The 20,460-nt window shown below is 31.4% G+C and overlaps 1 protein-coding gene across 4 annotated transcripts in view; it reads left to right on the top strand.

Moving 5' to 3' along the window:
* Positions 1 to 20,460, top strand: part of LOC143341138 (uncharacterized) — a 230,344-nt gene that overhangs the window by 84,042 nt on the left and 125,842 nt on the right. For all 4 annotated transcript variants that reach the window (XR_013079561.1, XM_076763830.1, XM_076763828.1 and 1 more), the window contains exon 2: positions 19,900 to 20,031. Coding sequence is in view for 3 of the 4 variants with exons in the window: in XM_076763828.1 (XP_076619943.1) it covers positions 19,900 to 20,031 (132 nt within the window). In the remaining variant the exon portion in view is untranslated. The remainder of the gene's footprint in view (positions 1 to 19,899; positions 20,032 to 20,460) is intronic.

Genomic DNA, 20,460 nt, shown 5'->3' with positions numbered 1-20,460 from the left:
ATAAATACTAAAGAAATTGATTTGAAGGAAAAACATTTTGACATGTTCATTTATTATTTATTTTAGTTTATTATACAGGTCTGTTCGGGTCACCCCTAGGAAAAACTTTAATGAGAGATTCTAGAGGCCAAAATAAGACGAAAATCAAGAATATCAATTTCTTGACTGAGGCTTCGTTAAAAAGTCATTAAAAAATTAAATTAAAAAATTTCAAATCATTCTGGAAAAATTATTTTTGGTTGTGGGGCTTAATTACAATCATTTTCGGTGAATACACATACCTCTGAAATCCTACCCACTTTCGAGAAAAAAATTCGAGTAGGTTCTGAAATTTTTAGACGAAATTAAAAAATTTCAAATCATACTTTAAAAATTATATTTAGTTACAGGGGTCAATTATAAGCATTTTTGGTGAATAGACATATCCCGAAATCCTACGCACTTTTGAGAAAAAAATTCTTTACCGAAAAACTAATGTGAGGCCTGAAATGACTCCCCGAAATTTCATACGAATCTTTGGAACATCATAACTCCTGAACGGATTGGACGATTTTAATGTTTCGAAAAGCAAACAACGCGTATTTTTGTGGAGAATATGTAGAAATTCTAACAATATTGAAAAAGTTGTTCCTTGACAACGTAAAGTGTGAAAACCCCCATAAAAATGATTCAATTTTCAAACGGCCATAACTCCTACAATAGTAATGGTGTCTCGTTGAAATTTTTTTCTGAAGCAGAGCCCATGGGTACCTACAAAAAGGTATTAGACAACTTCTCTGTAGACGGTCAAACAAATTTATTAAAAATGAAAAACAAATTTTTAAGAAAAATTGGCAAGGGGGCAGGTGTTTAAAGTTTTCGATCAAAAAAAAAATTTCAAATCGTTTTGGAAAAATTATTTTCGGTTGCGGGGGTTAATTACAATCAGTTTTAGTCATTAGACATACCCTCGAAATCCTACCCGCTTTCGAGATAAAAATTCGAGAAAGTGTGAAATTTTTCGAAAAAATTAAAAAATTTCAAATCGTTCTGAAAAAATGACAAAACTCAATAAAAATTAATTTTTTTATTTAGTCCTATTACAATGAGTAAATGCATCGCCTGAAGTATTAGAAATGTTGCTTACATTTTTTATTTTCGTTAAAAAAAATCCGTCTCAAAAGAGTCAAAAGTCTCTTTTGTTAAAAAAAATCGCTTTTCGCTTGAGACAACACGTTTTAAACTAAGGCCCTTTTGTCATCAGCGTTAAAAAAGTATGGAAAAGAGATCGCGTATGGAACTAAAAATATTACGCTATATTATCAAACTCAGAAATATCGGGAAATGCAATCTGTTTTTTTAACATTAAAGAACAAATTGTGCAAAGTATCCAATAACTCGATCGACTACTAATGTAAAATGTAAATAGCAAAAAGTATAAATCTTTTGCTTCCCATAAATGGACGCCAGTAATAAAAACAGCCAGTTAATAAGAAAAGTAAATTGGAGCGAAGTTTATGCAGGAACAATAAGAAAAATTTAATACATATCTGAAATATTACGTCGTTATAAAAAGTAGTAAATCTCTTCTCGTTCAACAACTCCCTCCTCTTCCTTTGGCAAAGCTATTGTATCGTTGCTACAAAACTTCTTTGACTTTTTATTAAAATGTAGTTGATCCCTGATCACATTTTAGCAATGCAAAAATCTCGAGTTCTTTTGTCGAGTGTTATCATCGTTTTTTAAATGCTTATTTTTTACAACATTTGTCATAGACAAAAACAAGAGATAGTTGTAAAAAGAGAGGTTCAAACTATAGGAAAGATGTGATAAAACTTTCACATAATTCTTCGTCCTCGATAACAAATGGACACCTTAAAAATGACTCATCTTGTAGCGTTTCATTACTTTTTTCAAAATCGTTAGAATTATTTCTGATTTTCCTTTCATTTATTTTCATCCACGAATAATATCCTGCATTTGAATTAATTAAATTTCATGTTGAAACTCAGACCAGTGTTTCCCAATATAGGACACATCTTACAGGGGGCAATTTTTATTATTTTGAGGGCAATTAGGGAACTAATTTTCATCCCCAATACAGTAAAAAATCACCATTGTTTTTTTATACTATCAGATTTTTGATACTGTCATAAAATCTTTAAAATAAAGTTAAAAGACACTGGCCCATACCGATTAGAAATACACACACACCGTTTCATGACTAAGATCCATATCGACCTATGACTCCTAGGGATCTGATAAACCGAATCATCTTCTTGGCTGACACTTACAATTAGTCATTGTGTTCACTTTTTCTCAGGCTGTCACACCCTCATAATTGGCTCGAATAAAGCGCTACGAACTGAATCAACCACACTATACCATGTGATTCGAATAAAGTGTTACGACCTTTTTCTCAGAAACAAATGAAGATATCGACTTCATGTTTTTTTTTAGTTAAATGGTTCAGAGGGGCTAATCTTTTCATAGCAAATTCTTTTGCGGCGGCTGTTAGAAGAAATAGCAATTCACCAGGATTTAAAAAAACTTTTTGTTACTTGTACCAGTAACATTTACTTTAACCATTTTTGTTTATTATTACATATGGTTAAAAAGTTACAGAGAAAAATTTTAATGTATTTTATAAAGTATTCTATTTTGATTTTCTTTACAAACACGTACTACTATTTTAACTTTAACGATTTTACTCACCGATTCAATTATGAAAAATATTAAGTTTGGATCAGTATGACGAGAGTAGTATTTTACAAAACTCGACTATCCAGGTTGCTATGTAATAATTGGTACGTGTAGTTGATATGTAAAATTGTTCTTTTAAAGTCTTAAAAAATAAAAGTTACGAGCAAAAGTCAACCTTCATGTGCGATAGTAATTTTATCCTTGACTCACCTGCAAACGGGCAGGTGTGTTTCTCATTTATAAGGGTTTGAAACTGGCGTTGAGTCGAAGTTATCCCGCACCTGCTCTCTGCTGGTTATTTTTAAGTTATAACAAGACGAAGATAACCTCTGTTAAATATTCTTACGCTAATTAAGGAGCGAAATTGCTGGTTATAAAATTAAATATCTCGTGAGTAGTATAACTTTATTCTCCAAGTTCTGACCAGTTTGCTGGAGCCAGAAGATACGTCAGCGCACGGATGCATTCATTGTTTAAATAAATATGAAACCAATAAAAAGAACGACAAAATGTGTTGAAATTTAAATTGTGTGAAATACAGGTACGAAGAATGTTCGTATAAGAAGAAAAATAATACAGAAATCTGCATAGAATCAAAAATAAAATAAATATTTAATAAGTTTATTATCCTTATTATGTTTTTCTATTTTAATCAAAAGCAACTCGGTAGTTATTAATAAGTATCACAAATTGTAAGTTTTCAATTTTGTGTTTTTATTTTATTGGTCTTTTACAACTACAAAAACTAAACATTTAAAAAGTATGTATGACAGGGGAAGATATTTTTATTAAGGGTAAAGCACTGAAAAATAGTTACAAAATTAAAAACTTATGTTTTACGATTTTTATACGTTAAATTAGTATAATGAATATAATGTAACCAAGAAATTTCAATGGTAATGTGACAAAAACCACATTTATAAAAAGATAGAAAATTCAGTGTTTATCTAACACATCTTATCCATCGAAATAATATTTAATTAATATAATTTCCATACTATTATCTTTAGAATTACACTTTGGATATTAATTCTTCTATGACCCATAACATTTACTTTCTTTCCAAATATTCGAAGAATTAAATTTTACTGAATTAAAATTTTTTAGTAACAGAATATGTCAATTTGTCCAATAGGAAACTAATTAATAGAACAATTTTCTCTCATATTCAAAGGATCAAGTTCTTCTGAATTAAAATCTTATAACGCTAGAATAGATGTTTATCCAGGCAGGAAACTGTTTCGTGAAATAATTTCTGTTTAATCACTGCGAAGTGCTGAATAAACCGGAAAGATTTTGAATTGTAGATTTCAGAGAAACTAGCAAGATCAACATTGTTTATTATTACCTCGAAGAATTATGTGTTTCACGTGCTATTAATTATAAATTCCTGCGCGATGAATGTGCACCAGGCCCCGGTAATTTTGTTTCTCTACGAAACTTTACGACCGTATTTTTGTAACCAAAGAGCGCACGCAATAACCGGATGCTTTTTCGAGCGCGTAAATTTTTCTGGAACCGCGTAGCCCCATTTGCTCGTAATCTGAAAAGAGCGGACTCGACTTCGTGGAAGAGGCTTTTGATACGGATAACTATTCCAAGCAGTCTTGTTCTGTATCACGTTTTAGCTGACCGTTGTTATTTACAGATAGCTCTCCATCGACTCGTGTTTCTAATGTCGAAAGTGAAACGCGATATTGCTTCGGATCGATTAGATTTTCCTGCGAGAAATTAATACCCTGTCCTGTTCCAAAAAATGAAACCATTTTGGGGCGAATTAATACTTCGTTTCTTTGTGTATGCAAAGAATGATTTATGGAATATCATTATTTGCAGTTCTATTTACAGTACGATAAGACATCGGTGTTATTTTTAAATTGTGATGAACTGTCTACGTCGATAAGAATATTAAAAGGAAAATGAATGATTGAAATATTTTCATTAAGAGGAAGCAAACATTTTTATTTTTTTCTAATTTCTTTGATATAATTATGAATCTACTGGACCACACTTAGAAGATAATTACTTCACTTTTTTTTTTATGTAATATGTATAAAGATGGTATTTTATAATATCATTTTTTGCAGTTCTATATGTGAAAGGAATGAGGTCAATTATATGTAATCCAATGTTGTTTTAGATATTAATGAAATATATATATTTAATATATTGGTAACATAATTTTCTGCTGCACGCAACACTCGCAAGACAATGCGTGCCAGTGCTGCCAACATTAAGCCTACTTCACACTACATTCACTCACCAGACATACAACTAATAAAAATAACCCTACGCTATATTCAGTATGATAAGACATTGATTTTATCTTTAAATTGTAACTAATTTTAAATTGTGATGGACTATCTACATCGATAAAAATATTAAAAGGAAAATAAAAGTTTGAAATATTTTTATTAAGAGGAGGCAAATATTTTTATTTTTTTCGAATTTCTTCGATGTAATTATGGACTGGGGTTAATAGTAATTGGACATACTTTTTATGTATCATCGAGAATTTTTAATATTTTTGCAAAATATTATATTTTCCTGAAACATTGTTGATGTGAGTAAATCATGAAAATTGTCCTTGATGTTGTGTTTTTTTAAAGCAATTTTTGGTATTTAATATGATACGGTTTGACCGGAGTTAATAGTAATGTGTTATACTTTTTATGTATCATTGAGAATTTTTAATATTTTTGCAAAATATTATATTTTCCTGAAACATTGTTGATGTGAGTAAATCATGAAAATTGTCCTTGATGTTGTTTTTTTTTTTATCAATTTTTAGCATTTAATATGATACGGTTTGTTGTCTTCAAATAATTGATTCAATTGTGTCAATTGAAGACTACGTATTTGTACAAATAATTAGTTTTCACAATTTAGAATTCATTAAACTCACTTATGTTCGTAGGATTTTTTGTCGACAAACTATTATTTATAAATTGAATGAGCTTTTACATTATACAGGGTGTTCGGCCACCCTCAGGAAAAATTTTAATACAGGATTCTAGAGGCCAAAATAAGACAAAAATCAAGAATACCAATTTGTTGATGGGGGCTTCGTTAAAAAGTTATTAACAATTAAATTCAACAATTTCAAATCATTCTGGAAAAATTATTTTCGGTTGCGGGGGTCAATTACAACCATTTTTGGTGAATACACATATTTCCGAAATCCTACCTACTTTCGAGAAAAAAATTCGAGTAAGTGCCGAAAGTTTTGAGTGAAAAAAAAGACTTTCGAATCGTCTTGGAAAAATTATTTTTAGTTGCAGGGGTCAATTGCAAGCATTTTTGGTCAACAGACATACCCCCGAAATCCTACTCAGTTTCGAGAAAAAAATTCCTTACCGAAAATATAATTTCTGGCCAGAAATGTCTGCCCGAATTTTCATGCTAATCTTTAAAACGTCATAACTTCTGAACGGATTGGACGATTTTAATGTTTAAAAAAGCAAACTACGCGTATTTTGTTGGGGAATATGTACAAATCGCAAAAATATTCGAAAAGTTGATCCTTGACCCCACAAAATGAGAAAACCCCCATAAAAATGGTCCAATCTTCAAACAGCCATAACTCCTACAATTGTGAATATATTTCAATGAAACTTTTTTCTGAAGTAGAGCTCATGGGCACCTACAAAAAAGTATTAGACAACTTCTCTGTAGAGCGCCAAACAAAATTACTAAAAATGAAAAAGGAATTTTTAAGAAAAATCGACAGGGGGTAGGTGCCTAAATTTTTCGACGAAAAAAAAAATGTTTAATTAATTCTGAAAAAATTATTTTCGGTTGCGGGAGTCAATTACAATCATTTTTGGTCAGTAGACATATCCCCGAAATCTTTTTTAAGCGGGACAGCCACTTTTTGATGATTATGTATTTGTACAAATATATCTATTGTTATTTATTTATTCTGCATCTAATAAAAACTAATACCATCTACTTGTTACATATTACAAATTTAATGTAACACAATTTTTATGCGTATTAGTTTTGATCTATATTTTACAAAAATTCTCATGAAATATTGAAACGTAAAATTTTGGCTGTACTCGAAGGGTGGTTGATCGATTTCTATGTTTTATCTTTGACATGGAAAAAAATATGGTAAAGAACATCAGATTTTGACAATTTTAGTGCGGGCAATTATGGAAATACTTAATACATAACTGTTCAGCGCGCACAATTAAATATAATTCGTAATTGTTTTGAATTATATTACATATGCGCTTCAAGCGGTAAATTAATAGCGCTTGAATATTTGTGGATGGTGCAATAATAATAGATCACAGTTAAACTATATCGAATTTAATAATCTATCTTAATAAGCACAGTATGGTTTACACTTGATTAATCTAACTTGTTTGTTTTACTTGTTTTTTGTATTCTCCTCGTTATGATTTATATAACATTCTATTCTTGGTTGTTGTGGAAGATAAATACGCATTTCGCTAGCCATTCTTCGAAGACGTGAACACAAAAAAAGTCCATTTATATCTCTGGTCGAATCTCATAAAGATGGTAAAATGTTTCTGTACTTTTTAACAATTGGTTCAAGCCAATATTTACAAAGTCACTGAAGATCATTGTGATTAGTATTTTCCAATAACTTTCAGCAAATGGAATGAAGAATTTAAAAAATCAATTTTTGAAGGTTGACCACCTCTTTAATACCTCGATTTTTGTAAGATTACCAAACGGCCCGTAATAGTATATTGCGATACATTTGCTGGATTTCGTGAGAAAAAGCAGGTTATATAAACTATAAATAAAGTTTACTCGATCCACGGTTTGTTTCAACTCCACCCATGCTCCGATTATCCCGCAAGAGTGCTTTAAAATTTGTGTGGGTTGCTTGTTGCTTTAACGCGTTCATTGATCTCAGTTCTTTAAACGGTGGAAAATGTTAGAAGATATATCTTACGTATCGTCCTTGGTCTTCTATTCCCCTGTCGATAAATCGAAACATTGACACCCGAACCGCAGCTTTACTCTGAAAACGATAACAGCGACTTCCTGAATGGAATTTCTCACTGTTTAACAATTGGCGCTGGACAATGTTATCTTATCAAAGTTATCGAGCGTCTGTAAGAACCATAATCAACGTGAATATCGATTCAACTGTAGGTTAAAGGTGTAAAAACGAGGATATTTGTAGTGATAACAGTAACGAAACCGTATTTCAGTTGTCTAAAATTTAAATTTTCATTTCTTCTATGTTTTGGAAAATGTTTGGAAACATATTTGGAAATATATAAGTATTTTTTGATTTTTTATTTTTATGAAGTATGTTCATTTTATCTGTTTCGTTTCTTTATTTTTTCAGATCAAAAAACTTGATGCTTTTGTTTTAATTGCTTGTAATAGTATTTGTTGTATGAAAAAATGTTTCATTTAAAAACTCTCAAAAATGAATAATTTAAAAGGAATTGTATATGAATAGCATTTTTGCAGATTGATCCAATTTTTAATCACCTAATACAGAATATAACTGACCACCAAACGTGAAAATCAATGAAAATGACCAGCCAAATAAATGCGTTAAAAACAAGCAATGATATTTCTTATGTCAATGATTTTTATCCGTAATTTAACAACTGATTCGTACTTTGATAATTTACAATTTTAAAAATGTTACATTAAACATTCAGAAACACTTTGGCAAACGAACATTATTTCTTTAAATGTTTCAATTAGTTCGATAATTATGACGAAAAATTGTAATAGAGCAACACACAGCTTTCTTTAGAAATAGTTTTTTATTAAAAAAATCACTAAATAAAATGCAGAAGAATTATCGAAGTCTTTGATAAAAAAAACTATTTCTAAAGAAAGCAGTGTGTTGCTCTATTATAATTTTTCGTCATAATTATCGAACTAATTGAAACATTTAAAGAAAAAATAATGCTCGTTTGCCAAAGTGTTTCTGAATGTTTAATGTAATATTTTTAAAACTGCAAATTCTTGCATGCGTGTATGTAGAACGTTTCGATCGCGATAGTAACTCGTCTGAAAGGCATGATTTCCTCGTGCAAGAGCACGATAGACAAAGTTCAGCGGGATGGCCTACCGTAATGCGCTTAATTAAAGTTGTTTCAACTCGTTAAGATCGTTCGCACGGGATGAACAACCCTATAAACGGCGACAGTTCGTCGACAAGTGGAACGACATTTTCCGTCGTGAAACTTCGTTTTCATCGAATCTCTTTCGCGGAGACCCTCATCCTTGCATCCAATTTACGTTTGCTACAACCTGTAAATGTTTATTTTTTGCTCAATTCTTTTAATCAATTCCAAACCAGTGTTTCATTTAAACGATATCCAGAAATAAATTTCTTTAATATTGTTACGATTTAATTAAATATCGTGTGATTTTTTAGGTATAATATTTTAAGGTGCAAATATTAAAGTCATCATTTTAGGAACATGGTATTCGTTACGTCGCCATTAAAAATTCTTGACTACATTGACCACACTTAACGTAAGTGTGTTTAATTGTGTAACTATTTTAACGTGTTTTAAATTATTTTATAAATTTTCTTAGGCCTCCATAATTTTAGAAAAGTTGTTGCTATATGTTTATTTGAATTTAAGTGCGTTTTGACAGACTCCTGAAAAGAATTCAAAACATGAATTGAAATGTTGAATTGATGTTATAAAACTTTGAATTACGAATTTGCTTTGGAACCATTGTTTATTTCTTCTAAAATTTAAAATAAAGTCTATTGTAATTTAGTTTTGTCCTTTTTTTATAATATATTGTGAATAAAAAAGCATTGGGTATTAATTTACTTGATTTTTCTAATCTGGATTATTCCTAGGATTTAATTAATAAAACTAATTGTATCGTATGTTGTTAATTTTTACTGAAGACAACATTAATAGAAGCTTAAAATCCTGTTATTTATTATTTTACACTCTGTGCTGATATATAATGCGATATTATTTATTAGATTTTTCTTGTTCCAATTATAAGGCGTTGTAACTTAAACAATATTTTATTTTCACAACAAAATTATTTTTCCTCTTTGATAAAGTATTTTTAAATACAGTATATCAGAAATAAATATTAATTTTAAAGCAGCAATTATTTGGTAAATAATTATTATCAACAAATTGGTATTTTTGATTTTCGTCTTATTTTGGCCTCTAGAATCTCCCATTAAAATTTTTCCCTGGGGTGGCCGAACACCCAGTATATCGTTGATATTAATATTAAAACATGAAATTGCTTCTAAAAAGTGTAAAAGAAACTAGCAATTAAATCCTCCTTTATATTAATACAAAGTTATCTTGACATTTACGCCTAGATGAGCCTCGTTCCATGGAAGCACTTAAACCTTCAAAAAATCATTAGTGTCTAGTAATATTCCTTTCTAAATTACACATTATACTTACTTCCTTTAATTCCAATGATTTCACTGATATTTAATTAACGATATTAGGCGATTTTGTTTCAAGAAACTTTCGAAACATGAGTGTTTGAATATCGAAGTACAGTTGAACTTCCATTATACCAATCTGCGTTCTCCAAATTCTTATTATTCAGACGTTTTATTATCCCAGCACAGTATATCATAAAATATTGCACAACGGAAGAAATTAATTACTATAAGAATTTAGTTACATAATAAACATTCCGTAACAGTGATATAAATAACAATTAATAAACTACGATTATTAGCACTAAAAATGCTTTTAGTAAGATTCTTCTAACCACTGCAACTACAAAAAGGGTTCAGATTAAAAAAAAAAAGGATTTCTTTAGCGTGGATTACTAGAAGACCTCCGTAAATGTGTTTTCATAATAGTAATGACAGCAATCATCGTGTAACAGGAAATCCTGGCTAATAGTCAAATAGCTAATTTAAATATTTTTAATCACTGAATCTGAATTCCATCCATGAAAATTTTCTATAGCTCTTTAGTATTGGTATGTTAAAAAAATACTTATGGAGTCTGGAAATCGAGAAGATATAAAAGATGTAGATTCACGAACTATTAAGAAAATTTTTATATTATTATGTCATTGTATTATATGATATAGTTTATCTTATCTTTTCACTTCTTTTGGTATTTTATCTTAAATGTAAAGTGTAAGTAAAGTATTAGGTTCTTCAATAAATTCACGCAGTGTTATAATATTAATTTTTCTACAAATATTAATTAACGTTTAAATTATTTTTTTCTAACTGGTAATCTTTTAAATCCCAATTAGAAGAATTCAACGATTTTTGACGGAATCAAACTGAATTAACGAGTTGAAGAACAATACAAATCTAAAAACTATATTTCCATTGCTTGCATAATTTAAGGAAGATTACACTAACTCAGATTAATGTTCGCACGTAAATATGATTAAACGTTTTCCATAAATTTTCAATAATTGAAATAGAAATCCGCTCCTTTCGTATTCCATATTTTTGTCAATCTTTTTATAGAATTCTAAACGACCAACGTTTATATAACACTCTTTCCTTAGTCCCATAGAGTATCCTGCGAAAGTTTGGCCGTTAAAATCTGGAACACCTTGTATAAAAAAAGAAACAATCTCGATCTACGGAGACATCAATATAGTGAAAAGCAAATTGCGCAAATGTCGACTGTCGATTTCGTTGGGAATAAATTTCTAGCTAAGATTTCAGAAACGTCTGCAAATTCAAGGCTTGCCTTCCTAAAGGCGTCGCGTATCGAGAAATCGACGAGGCCCGTCAGTTTTGTTATATGGTCATGTAGGACAGGCACAAGCTCGTTGAATTACGTCCACTCGGATTTCATCGGGCGGTAATTTAAATCCTGATTAATTCAGTAAGCTTCGTCGGCGTAAAACCCGGGAGTTTTGCGTGGAAACAAATTTCGCTAATCATAATCGCCGTCCGGCAAGACGGGCGTCGTTTTATCCGCAACTTGTTCCCCTTAATCTCAGCTTAAGCGTAAGTCTCAAATTTTTGTCTGGAAATTATTTTCAACCGTAACGTCGCGTCTTTCGAAGTACAGATATTTGTTTAAAAAATTACTGGCGTTTGTAAATATTATTTCGATGTAAATGTTTGTCGTCGGTGACACTTTATCATTGTTTCGTAACAATGTACGAATAATAATCTGCAATACTGATTTCTCGTTATTATTATTATTATTACTATTATTATTATTTTTAACTTCATAATCATTATTATTAATGTCACTATTATTATTATTGTCGTTGTCGTTGTCGTCGTTCTTTGTCGTTCTTTGTTGTTCTTTGTCATTCTTTGTCGTCGTCGTCGTCGTCGTCGTCGTTCTTTGTCGTTCTTTGTTGTTCTTTGTCATTCTTTGTCGTCGTCGTCATCGTCGTCGTCTTTTGTCGCCGTTATCGTCGTTGTTGACGTTGTCGTCGTTCTTTGTCATTCTTTGTCGTCATTGTCGTCGTTCTTTGTCGTCGTTCTCGTCGTTCTCGTCGTTCTTTGTCGTCGTTGTCGTCGTTCTTTGTCGTCGTCGTCGTCCTTTGTCGCCGTTATCGTCGTTGTTGACGTTGTCGTCGTTCTTTGTCATCGTTCTCGTCGTTCTTTGTCGTCGTTGTCGTCGTTCTTTGTCGTCGTTGTCGTCGTTCTTTGTCGTCGTCGTCGTCCTTTGTCGCCGTTATCGTCGTTGTTGACGTTGTCGTCGTTCTTTGTCATCGTTGTCGTCGTTCTTTGTCGTCGTTGTCGTCGTTATCGTCGTTGTCGTCGTTCTTTGTCGTCGTCGTCGTCCTTTGTCGCCGTTATCATCGTTCTTTGTCATCGTTGTCGTCGTTCTTTGTCGTCGTTGTCGTCGTTGTCGTCGTTATCATCGTTCTTTGTCGTCGTTGTCGTCGTTCGTTGTTGTCGTTCTTTGTCGTCGTCGTCGTCGTCGTCGTCCTTTGTCGCCGTTGTCGTCGTTGTCGTCGTTCTTTGTCGTCGTCGTCGTCGTCCTTTGTCGCCGTTATCGTCGTTGTCGTCGTTGTCGTTGTCATTGTTATGATGAAATAAAGAGAAATTAATACATAAAGGTGATCCCAAAAAATCCCAAAATGGAATTAATATTCAGTTATTAGAATGAAGCAATGATGAGTGATAAAATGGAATGAGATACTCATTTCTCAGCATTTAATTGTCATTCTTTCTTTTTTCATTTCTTTGTACATTGTATTCGTTTATAAAAATAACAATAATAATATTTAACGAAAACCACGTACAATATTACAATTAATTATATCGTATGTTATTATTTTTTACTGAAGAAAATATTAGCAGAAGCTTAAAATACTGTTGTTTATTATTTTACACTCTGTACTGACAAGTAATTCGATATTATTTATTAGATTTTCCTTGGTGTTCCATTTATAGGGCGTTGTAATTTAAACAAAAATTTCTAGAAACTAAAGTTTCTTAAACATATAAACATATTTCATTCAATTTAACTTAATCTCTGTGTCTAGCGTACCTTATATTTCTATGTTAAGCGTATAAATTTTGTCATTTAATTTAACCTAATTCTATATCTAACGGTTGTAAGGCATTGTGGTTGCTAATTACTCTAATGGGTTGATGCAACAGTAAAAATTAAATAAAAAACAAAAAAAAAAATTTTGTTTTCACAATAAAGTTATTTTTCCAATACATAATCAAAACGATATGAAGAGAGAATTTTCTTAAATATTTTAGGATTCGTATCAGTTTGGCACATTTAATCACATGGAAATACACTTACGCCTTGAATCATCTACACACTTCTTTCAATTAGGGCTGACACTTTTCGAGTTATTTCTTTGTCGAAAATCCGAACATATTAATGATTCGAAATATTCGTCGAATAAAATTAGAGTACTATTTAAACATTATTCGAATATAATACCATTGTGAATGCTAAATTATTCAAATATTTAACATGAAGTCAGACCTGGGTAAAATTTACAAAGAATAAAACATTTTATTTTAAAAAATACATGCATAATTTAGAATAAACAATTTATTTGCTATTTTATCATTATCCAGCTCTGTTTAGAGCTATAATTCCAAAGCAAAGTTAAATTTCATTCGAATAATAGACAATGTTTATTCCAATGAAGAGTTATTAAGATAAATCTTTATTCACTTAATGTGAAATAATTAAAATTGTCATTTCTGTTGAATGAGTAAGATGAGTTGTTTATTTTTTATTCCTTAATAAGAATTTGTGACCATCTCTGTATCCTTGAAGAATAAAAAATATATATTCATTATCTAAAATATGCAGTTGCGTAAATAAATAATCAACGTGCTCGAATAATGAAAATATTAAATAACAAAATAAATTATAAAGGTATTTCAAATAATGTAAAAGAAGATTAAGAAATATCCTTTTATACGACTCGACCCCTCCACCCAAGAAGGTGTTCCAGATCCGTCAGTGGTCGTCTATATTTTTGAGTTTCTAAAAATGGTAAGAAAAATGAACGACATAGGAATTAAGCCGCACGACCGTCCGGCGTAAAAACGTAGAAATTATGCTGGCATCAGGATCACATTAAAAACGAAGGATTCTTTTCTCACGTTCCTACCACGCGTCGAGCTTCCTGCGTAGCGTGCTGTGCATGTCCGCTAATTTATCACGACCCGTGACTTCTGGACGAAGATCACGAATAAAGGAAGAAGAAACGAAACAACAGAAAAAGAAACCGGAGGAGACTGACCGGTTTCTTCTGGTTCTTGCTTTCCTTCTTCGTCACTTATTTTTCTCGTTCCGGGCCGCCCAATCGATCCCAACCCGGCATCTTCGACGAAATCATTCGTTGAAACGATTGTTCGATGACCTCGTATTTTCCTTCGCGCGATTCTACGAGCAACTTTCAGAATCAAGCCTGATAAAACGTTTAAATTATAAATTCCTCGAGTATGTCCCCGATAACATCGCTGACAGTAAGCTAGAAAAATGGGTCAGTAATCACTGAATATTTAAAACAAAGTCCGTTTTCAGCATTGTTTATGGTTACTAAGCGTGCATCAGCAGCCCCAACTGATTAATGGGAAATAAACATTTTCAGATTTGTCGTTGTATCTTCGCCAAAACATTATCAGTGAATTGACCAGGAAAATGAGTATAACCGAGGCTGCATTGGAATTATTCTTAATTAAACGATATTAAAATTTCATATTATGTATAATTAAAGATAATCTGAGTAAGATTGCATTTAAATTTTTTACCACGAGGAAAATCTTGCCAATTAGTAACGCTGCCGTGAAGATATAATGGAAAATGTAATATACTAATCACTACTGCTGCATCGCTTTGGAATTTCGCTCGTATTGGTAATGAACTGACGAGATTTTCTTCATGAAAATGAGTATACACGGCTACATTCGATCTATTCTTAATTACATATAACTGAACATTTTTCAAAAATTACTCGAATAACTTGAAGGTAGTTCGTATAAGGTCATATTTGAACTCATTTTCAATTGGAGAAGCTTGCCAATCAATTATGAATACTTTCGTGAAGATTTAATAGAAAACGTAACATAATTATCTCGTTATACGTTTTTTATTATATTTTTATGACATCATCAATAGATTGGCGAGATTTTCTAAATGAAAATGAGTTCGGATAATTTTTGCGAAATGTATATATTTAACTATGTATAAAATTTTAATACTCATTACAGAATGACTAATTCTAGATACTTAGATTCTCGATTATGAGCTGTCAAATTCAAATAATTTGAGTTTCGATATTTCGATATTTTTTGAGTGATCAGTTACATTTGTTGATTGTGATATATTTAATATTATAATTACAATTTTTATTTTTATTAAAAAAATAACAGATAAACAGTCGATTATCTTTGAATCTCTAATAATTGAATCTCTCAGGACCTAATTTCTTGAATCTTCTACAAAATTATTGGTAAGATTCAGAACCATTATAGTGGCCCTCAAACTTGGAAGAAAATAATTTGTATAATATTATTTACTGTAATTTTTAGTCTAAAGATTCTTAGAATCGTTAATCACGAATTTGAAGATTTTAAAAATTAGAAATGGTTATTCCAATACGGCGAGTCAAACCTTTAAAAAATTCGTTCAATTTTCATAAAAGTAAGTAAAGTTTTAGGCACTTGATAGCAAATTTGTAGTTAGATTTATCTTAAATAATCAACTAATGAAATTTCATAAAACAGTATACGTCATTTCAAAAATTGTGATTCTGAATTTTATAAAAATCGAAAATCGAAGACAATGTATAGTGTTTTTTCTGTCCTTCAAAGACTAAACACTCGCGTGTTTCGAAGTAAAATATATTCTGGACAATTTTTCAAATTCGAAACGTTTAAAGCAACTTCGATAGTTGCTTCGTTTTAAAGAATTGAAAATTTCGAAAAGTTAAGATGCCAATTTTTAGAAGTTTATTAAAGTTTACAGTCATTTCAGCATATCGTATCCATAAATTCATCCACCCTTTTTAAGATCGTTTACACGAATAAACATTTACGATATTCGCTATCTGAAATTCTATTTGTCTTCCGTCAGAAACAATATTACGTTTGTAATTCTTTTAAGCATAATTCCAATCCGAGGAACGAATACGAAACGCGACGAATACAGATTGCATTCCCCGAACTTCATTTGGCAACGCGATTTCCATACGCGAATACTTTTTTCGTCCGGCGAATAAAATCAGCGGATGCAATAATAATATAAAATTTAGTCGTGTAAACTTCTTTGCATAATGGCGCCGTTTCAATCGCGGCATTCTAATTAAAAGGCGGCAGTGGCAATATTTTTCGCGCGCAGATCAACGTTACGGTAAATGCAGCGTATGCAGAAACTGGAATCGAACCTCGTAATCATTGTAATATCGTTAAGATAAAAACAGTCTTTCCGTTGGAAATTACAATGCACCGGCAGCAATAGCAATTCCGAAACATTATTCTGCAATAATCTGCGGCCACGAAACCGCCGCGAATTTTCACATCATTATAGCAACAATCATAAAAATGGATATCGATGCTGCAGAACATGGGTGGTTATTTATAATCAATAATGGTTCATGATTCAGTTTCTTCGTGATTTTTTGTTCGTATTACATGTTTTGTACCTTCGTTAAATTGCTACGAAAACGTAGAAATAACTGGTTTATAAAATGTGATTGAAAAATTTAAGTATAAAAAGATTTAAATATTTACTATTTACAAAATAAATTCTTCATATTTGAAATAAAATAAATTTTCTCAACACACGAAATAATTAGAAAATTTTCAAACGATACCTAGTGAAATTTTTGTTGAAAAATATCAGGTCCCCTTTCATAGGAACTGATTAAATAAATATACAGGGTGTTCGGCCACCCCTGGAAAAAATTTTAATAGAGGATTCTAGAGACCAAAATAAGACGAAAATCAAGAATACCAATTTGTTGATGGGGGCTTCAAAAATTTCGAATCGTCTTGGAAAAATTATTTTTAGTTGCAGAGGTCAATTACAATAATTTTTGGTGAAGAATCATATCGCTGAAATCCTACGCACTTTCGAGAAAAAAATTCCTTACCGAAAATATAATTTCTGGCCAAAAATGTCTGCCCGAATTTTCATGCGAATCTTTAAAACGTCATAACTTCTGAACGGATTGAAGGATTTTAATTTTCAAAAAAGCAAACTACGGCTATTTTGGTGGAGAATATGTACAAATTGCAAAAATATTCGAAAAGTTGGTCCTTGACCCTGCAAAATGAGAAACCCCCCATAAAAATGGTTCAATTTTCAAACTGCAATAACTCCTACAATAGTGAATATATTTAATTGAAATTTTGGGGGGAAGTAGAGTTCGTGGGTACCTACAAAAAATTATTAGACAACTTTTCTGTAGGGCGTCAAATAAAATTACTAACAATCAAAAACGAATTTTTAAGAAAAATTGACGGGGAGTAGGTGCCTAAATTTTTCGACAAAAAAAAAATTTCAAATCGTTCTAAAAAAAATATTTTTGGCTGTAGGGGTGAATTACAATAATTTTTGGTGAAGAGTCATATCGCTGAAATCCTACTCATTTCCTAGAAAAAAATTCCAGAAGGTGAGAAATTTTTCGACGGAAAAAAAAAATTTCAAATCATTTTGGAAAAATTATTTTCGATTGCGGGAGTCAATTACAATCATTTTTGGTAAATAAACATACCCCCGAAATCTTGTGCATTTTCGAGAAAAAAATTCAGTACGGTCGGAAGTTTAAACGTTAATAACTGTTTAACGAAGCCTTCGTCAACAAATTAGTATTCTTGATTTTCGTCTTATTTTGACCTCTAGAATCCCTCATTAAAATTTTTCCCAGAGGTGGCCGAAAACCCTGTATATGTATAGACAATAGTTAAATATTAAACACAACCACTTTAATTATTCTTTAGATATTTCATGGTTTACTATAAAAAAAATTGCTAGAACAAACGACTCGACTCGACTCGAACAAAAGCCACGGGAATCCCCGCACGATCTTCAACCTTATTATAGGTGGCGCCACTTTGGCCGCGTTTTTATTGCCGCGAGATTATGAACGGCTCAACAATTTTGACACAAGGGACAAAATTCTTATGCAGAGAAAAGTTTTGGATAACGAATAAAAAATTGAGAACTTTGTATTTGTTACTCGTGAAATGCTAATTAGAATTTGAATTATGGAACGAAATTATATTTCATGTTCAAATCCAAATAAATAAGGAGTCAGGAATAATTTATATTCAAATAAATAAATATACTATGTTGTTATATCTTTTTTATTAGTAAAGAAGAACCAAAATGTCACAGATACAGTATTGTTTGGCAGAACAAAAAATTAATTGAATTGATTTATCATTTTTCATAACACTTAATTTGTCGACTTAAAACTATAAATTCAACTTGACTAGAAATTTTTAAATGTATTTCAAGTTAAATTCATTTAGTTTAACGAAATTTAAAGACTTTAAACTAAAAATTGCTAACTGAGAATTTATCTAACTTTTTAAAATTTCTTTTTATTTTATCAAACAATAATGCATCTACGATGTTTAGATTCTACTTTATGTTTAAGAAAATTATAATGCTGGTTGACTGCTCATCTATTGATTTTGATCATATTTAATCAGCTGTAAAAAAGAATTGTTTCCGATATAAAATATATTAAATGAAACAACTTGGAAACATACAATACATATAGAAATATTTTTTTTTATTACAACTGACAAAATACAAAATTTGTATCTTTTATTTTCATTGTCATTTATCAGAAATGTTTCCTGTATCACATATGTAATGTAAAAAACTAAAAAAGATTAGTCAAAAATGTTATCCTATTACATTGTACTTGTTCAAAGACAATATTTGATTGACTCAGTTATGATTGATATCTTTATAGAAACAAGGGTCATTTTAAGAATTCGATTTATCTCAGATGCATGAAACTTTAATACAGGGTGTCCACGTTAAAGTGTGACAGTCGCGATATTTCACTAACTATTGATGATACGAAAAAATTGTTTATATGTAAATTACAGGATAAAATGGGATCTATATTTTATCGTAAACGAAAATTTTTTTATGTTATTAATTTAAAAGATATGATGTTGAAGAATACTTAAATGTGTAATACCTAAATGTATTAGGTCGATAAACAAACAAAATATTTTGATGTTATTCATTTTTATAATCTCATAACTGTTCAAGTTAATATTTCTGGAACAAAATTTTTTACTTAAACGCAAAAATTTTTGTTTGTTTCGAGGTCCTTTGACAATTTAACTCGAGAGCACGGTAATTCTTCTGGTACAAACTAATACACTGAATTATGAAATAAAAACTTATTCGTATCCAATCGAATAAATAATTGCAAGGTATATGTTTAGTCGTCTATTATTCGAATAAAATTTCAGTGTCACGACGAAACTCGGAATCAAAGTCGAGATTGATTAATTGGACAGTAAGCAATGCACAACCGCGCGAAAGGTGCCCCCTCCCCTCGTCCCGGTTTCAACGTGCAAAATCAATTTAATCGCGTATCAACATTTGCTCTCGGAACCGCGAATTAATTTCAGTGGTCAATGCGAAACGTGTATTTAAAGTCAAAACGGAACACCTGTCCCCGAGGCGCACGGAATTAATAGAGCGGACGGTTCTCTTTTGTGAAGTAAATTATAACGTTACGGGGACCCCGACGTGATCTGTGTAATTAATTTCAGGCCGCTTTATTTCTGTTTTTCTTTTTATCCAGGCATGGCAACCGCCGGTCTTGAGGTGCGCGAGGCAGGACGAGCGTTGCGTGTACAAACGGAAGCGCCGCATCTCGTTTCCATGGGAAGCGGACGCTTGTCAACGGCGGTGACACTGCATCCTTTGCCCGAAGGTAAGTAAAAAAAAAAATACAAAGTACAATTGTCGACTATAGGATAGCTGTCCAAGCAATGGGACGTGCTCCAGAAATCGAACAATTGACAAATCCTCTTTTTCGATACAGTGAGCGTTGAGAGCTCTTGCAATGTGTTGCGCGTCGAGAGCTCTTCTTGCACGTCTGCTGATATGCAAGGCGTTGGTTTGTCGTAGTGAACTGTATTTCTGTGGCGTGGACCCTCTCTCGTTCGTACAGTCATGCCGTAGGCCCCCATAGAAAATAAGTATTACTCATAGCGATAAGGTTAGTCGTAAGCGATACACCAAGAAGATGACGAACTTGTTGACTCCTTTAAACCTTTGACTACTGTGGGCGCCTATAGGCGCTCACAAATTTTGCGTTTGCGATACTGAGAGCGTAACTTAATTTCTGCCGTATGGTACG

This window comes from Colletes latitarsis, chromosome 4, assembly GCF_051014445.1.
Source record: "Colletes latitarsis isolate SP2378_abdomen chromosome 4, iyColLati1, whole genome shotgun sequence".
Taxonomy (NCBI): Eukaryota; Metazoa; Arthropoda; class Insecta; order Hymenoptera; family Colletidae; genus Colletes; species Colletes latitarsis.
Note: the sequence above shows the minus strand (reverse complement) of the source record. Positions and strands in the feature narration are given on the sequence as shown.